This window comes from Mytilus edulis, chromosome 11 (genome assembly GCF_963676685.1).
Source record: "Mytilus edulis chromosome 11, xbMytEdul2.2, whole genome shotgun sequence".
Taxonomy (NCBI): domain Eukaryota; kingdom Metazoa; phylum Mollusca; class Bivalvia; order Mytilida; family Mytilidae; genus Mytilus; species Mytilus edulis.
Genome location: NC_092354.1, coordinates 63598039 through 63603982, shown reverse-complemented (window position 1 = coordinate 63603982; position 5944 = coordinate 63598039). Strand labels below are relative to the sequence as shown.

Below are 5944 nucleotides of genomic sequence, written 5' to 3'. Positions count from 1 at the left end.
AGTATTTTACAAAAATGATTAACATTCTCTGTCGACAAGTCTTACTACAAACACAACTATTATATTGTGTTTAAACTGATAAACTCTGAAGCCTAGAAAAATTAAGTAAATATATAATATTATCGCTATTTTGTTCATTTTTTCTTTGATTTTTTTTTTGTGATATCTTTTCATATCATCCTACTCGCTTGAGATGGAAAATTATCGCTAGAAACTAAAGAGGCACGTTGCGTTGCTAATGAAATTGACATGAAATTGACAACGTCGTTATAGGTAAAATAGCGATAAACATATTATCATTGGTCATCTCAACTCGATTGCTTTTCTCGCTTTCACTGGGCCGGATCAAGCGAGAAAATAAATCTCATTGAGATGATCAACGATAATCTATAATTCTAAGATATCTCTAATTGCAACGAATAAAATATCCCTATATATATTAGTTTCTCATACAACAAGCACCATACGGACCACTAGCGCACCGAGTACCCAAACGAAGCACCGGCTTTAACGTATTTGTAATAATCTAGGAATGTTGTATTCAGGAGTCATTAAATAAGTCCGGTAAAATCCAAAAAAAATTCTATTTGAATTATGAGTAAAACAAAAACAATCCTTTGTTTCCAATATATCTAGGATACATATTTTTAATTTATTCAGTGATTTTCTATATTTCCAGCACGTGGAACTACATACGCAAGATGGTCAAGAAAACAGTGTCCAACCAAAAACGATACAGAGCTTGTATATTCAGGTAGTTAATATATATATTATTATACACCTAGCATTTATATATGTACTGAGCGGAAGAAAACTAGTCATAAATCCACACCCATGCTAACCCATAAAAGAGCCTCTAGTGCAATTAATTCGTTGTAGTAGCTCTTGCGTAAAATACTTACGATATTTCCAGTGGCATCTTTTTACAAAAAATATGTGACAAACATAGACATGTTAGAAGGTTATCGGTTTATTAATGTTGCAACTGTGCTGTTTGAACAGTAACACTACCTTGACCGTATATCAATATGTGAATAAACACATCATAGATACCAGGCTTAAAATTTTATATTTGCGCCAAACGCGCGTTTCGTCTACAAAGTTGAAGAGCATTGAGTACCAAAAATACTTAAAGTTTTGCCAAAGACAGCTTTATAGACACTGACCGTATTTCGCCTTATTTTAATGTTGAAAACTCGTTTCCTTAGGGCTATATTCATGACTTCAAAATAGAACACAGGCACGTGGAATTTTCCAGTCGTTTGCATCAATATAAAAAAAAACATAATGTTTTTTCGGCACTAAATATTTTACTGATACACTTGAAAGTGCTGCATTATATGGAGAAAATCCATATATTGTCTCGAAATGTAAATTATTTGTAGTCGAATGATTGATACATGCTATTGGCTTCATAAAAACTAAATACTTTGTGAAAATTCTACAAATTTGGTAATTGTTTTCAAATTTATTAAGTAATGTTTCACAACTGTCACAGGTAAGGGGAGGGTTGAGATCCCGCTAACATGATTAACCCCGCCATAGTATGTATGTACGTGCCTTTTCCATGCAAGTCAGAACTCTGTAATTCGGCAGTTGTCGTTTGTCGATGTGTTACATATTGTTTTTCGTTCATTTTTTGTACATAACCTAGGCCGTTAGTTTTCTGGTTTCAATTGTTTTACAATTTTCATATCGGGGCCTTTATAGCTACTTATTGGGTATGGGCTTTGCTTATTGCTAAAGGCCGTGCTGTGATCCATAGTTAATAATTCCTGTGTCATTTGGTCTCTTGTGGAGAATTGTCTCATTGGATATCATACCACATCTTTTTTTTATATATTGTACGATATTGTTAGTAATGTTCCAATATACATGATATATATGAGCTATATGTACTGTGCAATTATTCTTTACCATGTAATGCCTCCGTAAGAACAATCGTATGCTCTAGACTATTAATATTAATTTACTAATCTGTGATTGAACTTAATAGGATGAAAACAAAAATAGAACATGTAATATATACTATAATTTAAAGATAAATTCATTATGATAATTACGTTGTTTTTAGCCATAAAATGACATTTAACCCGGTAACCTTTGTCCACTTTTTTTTTTGTATATCAGGGTATACCGGTGGTGGACGGTATAGTGATGCCGGGGCTCCTCCGGAACCAGTTTGCCTTCCTTTAGATCCTGACTTTAACAAAACTAACGGTGGAGACTACGGGCGTATGTACGGAGCAGAATTTGCTACTAACTTCTTTGCTTCAAATAGTATGAATCAGGACATACCATGTGCTGTATGTAGAGTGAAACAGGCCTCGAGTGTTATAATGATACCCGGGAAAAGCAGGTGCTATATAGGATGGAACATGGAGTACAATGGATATCTGTCATCGAGTCATTATTCTCACAACGTTGCAACCTCATATACCTGTATAGATATAAAACCAGAATATGTCACTGGGGGATCCACAGGGATTGGAGATGGCAAATATTTTTACGAAGTGTTAGCTAAATGTGGATCACTACACTGTCCGCCTTACCACAATAACTATCCAATGACATGTGTTGTTTGTTCAAAATAATTGAAATGAATATTCATTAAAATATTTTTTTGAATCATTTAATTTAATTATTTACTTTGAGTATAATTGATAACTCCAAAATTGAATAATTTGTACAACTAATTATTAACGTTCAAATGTTTTCTCAGTATTGAGAAAATATTTCATGAATTGGTTAAATTTTGTTTTCAATATACATTATCATTTTTTTTTCTCCTTCAATAAAAAATTGAACCACTTGTATCTTATATTTGTGCAAACAGTATCTGCTATAGTTTCCTTTCCACGTGTCATGTTAAGAGTTAATCGTCATTTATAGAAACAGCATGGCTAAATTAATTGAAAATGAGTTTAAATAATGGCAATAATTTCTGTATCTTATTTACTATTAAATGATAAACACAAAATTATTGAGTGCTGATATGTAAATTAGAACTAATCGGCTTATTTTGAATGCATCGGTATACAGAAAATTATATATGTAACATGACATACGAACCTTCCCGTATCAAGATCATTCAAAGGAGAGAGAAAATACAAGCTTCAAGGTGAGGAGATACACAAACAGACAACACCATGCTTACAATTATTTGTAATCACTGCCACTTGGAATTTCATTTGAAATCGAACCAGTAATTTTTATGCTTTTAATGGGCGGCTATTTATACCAGTATGTCTTGGTTTTTCATACCATTATGTTTAAGTTCGGTAAGAACTATAATATCAAATTTTATTACCATACTCCAATTGGTTTTAAAGTTAGAAAGCGGAACTTATTTTTGTACGTATGCACAGGGTGGAACAGTTAGCATACTGTTTGACCGTGTTTTTTCAGTGGATTTATCATAAAGAATATTATGGAAATCAGCCACGTGTAATTTATATCTACAGCGTTGGACTTATATCTACAGCGCTGAGTCCAAATCTTAATTGCTAGTTTTCCATCTCCAGTGCTATATTTTTAATAGGTTTCAGCGCTGTAATTCATATTTTTATGTGAATATAACACAACAAACACAAATTACAATAATTTGTTTCATTTTTCTTGATTACAAAAATAATTTTAATGTTCTAATGACGCCGAACCCTAGGCTCCGTGTTTAAGACCGTACATCTTCTTATATCTATGTTTTCTCCTCCTGTTTCTCTACAGCAGGTGGTAGAAGATCAATATGCAACAGTAGCATTCCTACAAAAAGCATAGTATAAACCTGGTTTACTGTTGTCGACTTAGACTTCATTTTTTTAAAGGGTTGGAAAAAATCAGAACTAAAATGTATACCATAAAAGCGCACTTGTATGATATAAAATCATGTTTTTATTCTTTAATTATTGACAGGAAACCATATACATAGCTCATCTTTTAGTATGCTTTCAAATTTTTATATAATTTTATTTCGAATACTCTTTTAGAGTGGTTTAATATTAATAAAATGGAAGCAAATCAAGAACATTTAAGATGTTTGATTATGGTAAAATACAAAAAGCCATTGGAGTCAAGACCAACTAGTTTATATGTATTCAAAATTCATATCCTGGGTATATGTATTCAAAATTCATATCCTGGGTGTGGTACTGCTTTTTAATCCTCAAAAAATTACATCGACTATCTGCTGAGTTTTTGATTTGCATAGTACGATCTCAGACTGAAAGAAAGCATCACAGCAACTAAATATATTACACGTTTGGTATCTTATAGACCCAGTTAATCAATTGCTCTACATGATTAGTGTATACTACTGAATAATTTTTATTTTTACGTTTGTCATGGCATTTTTATACAGTGAATAATTTCATCAAAATTTGAAAATAGTGCAGGAAAGATCTCGAGCCCTTGGTTTTTTTTACGGTGATAAAATTCTTTCTTTGCGTATCACAAGAAAAATAGCTATGACACTAGATAGCAAATGGAATTCTAAGATTATTTTTTAAATTGCTCCTGTATGTATGTGTATATAACTTGATATATATATTTACCTCATGTATATCAGCATTAACAGCATACCAATTGTATTACACCAGATGGTCATTGCGAAAATTAATATCTCTTCAGTGATGCTCGTGGGTAAAAATATTAGAAATTTCAAACTTATTACAAATGTTGTTTAGCTGATAAAACAAATAAAACAGAAAAAAAACTAAACGTCAATCCCGAATAAGGATTGTAAGCTATAGTATGCACGAAAGAGATACATTCCTTAATTAATATGCACGAAAGAGATACATTCCTTAATTAATAAAATTATTTCGGAATTGTATAACACTACAACAATTTCAAATAGAGCAGTATCAACCTCAACTTCGAGCACGATCGTTTGATAGTCTGGGTAAGGGAAAGACAACGCATATGTTTGCGGATGGCATGCATATGCTATATAAAATATGAAATGATTGACAAGAAAACAACGCTAAGCCAGTGACGTAGAAGTTAGTACTGTACATGTTTATTTATTCCTGGGGAAAATTCAATTCATTTTTGTAAACAACAGTTTCTACTTTCTGCTTTAAATTTTACAAAATTTTTAAATTAAATAGGAAAAAAATCAAATTGACGCTCCTCACAGTAAAATGAAAATTTTCAAAAATGACGCCGCTACTGTAACATGTGTAACAGCTTTCTGAAGTGATTAAATCTCTACACAATTTAAGAGGGAGATAGTATAACTAGGTCTGATTTTAACATGCTTGATGTTTGAATGATGCTGTATACATGTAGGTATACTTTCATGCTTTGATTTTATACTGCTTTTCATTTTTCTTCTGCTAAATGTTAACTGCATTGTTATGTTTTTTTAATTATGTCCACTTTATTTTATTTATTTTTATATTATAAACACTTATTTTTTTTTTTTTTTTGTCCTACCTCAACTATATTTGTTTATGATAGATATAGGAAGATCTGGTATGAGTGTCAACTTCATCCAAGTAACACTTGATAAAGTAAACCATTTTAGGTCAAGGTTCGCTCTTCAACACGGAGCATTGGCTCACAACGAAAATCAAGCTATAAAGGCCCCCCAAATATACTAATGTAAAACTATTCAAACGGGAAAACCAACGGTTTATTTGTATTAAAAAAAAACGAGAAACGATAAACACGTATGGACCACAACAATAAAAGACAACCATTGAACATCAGATTCCTGACTTAGGACAGGTGCAAACAATTATAAAGATGTGGTATGATTTTCAATGAGACAGCTATCCACAATCGTTACAAAGAAATAGTAGCAATAATAGCTAGGCCACTGTACGGTATTCACTGAACAACGAAAACATGTGTCAAGATGGATATAAAAGACCGTCCCGAAAAATGTAAAACAACTCAAACGAGAAAACTGACTTTATCTATAACAAAACAAATTACAAAA

General features: G+C 31.8%; 1 protein-coding gene across 1 annotated transcript; it reads left to right on the top strand.

Moving 5' to 3' along the window:
• Positions 1-2081: 2081 nt before the first annotated feature.
• LOC139494474 (uncharacterized) lies at positions 2082-2594 on the top strand. Its single transcript, XM_071282633.1, has one exon. It carries the CDS (start codon positions 2082-2084, stop codon positions 2592-2594), a length of 513 nt encoding a protein of 170 aa, XP_071138734.1.
• The last annotated feature ends 3350 nt before the right edge of the window (positions 2595-5944 follow it).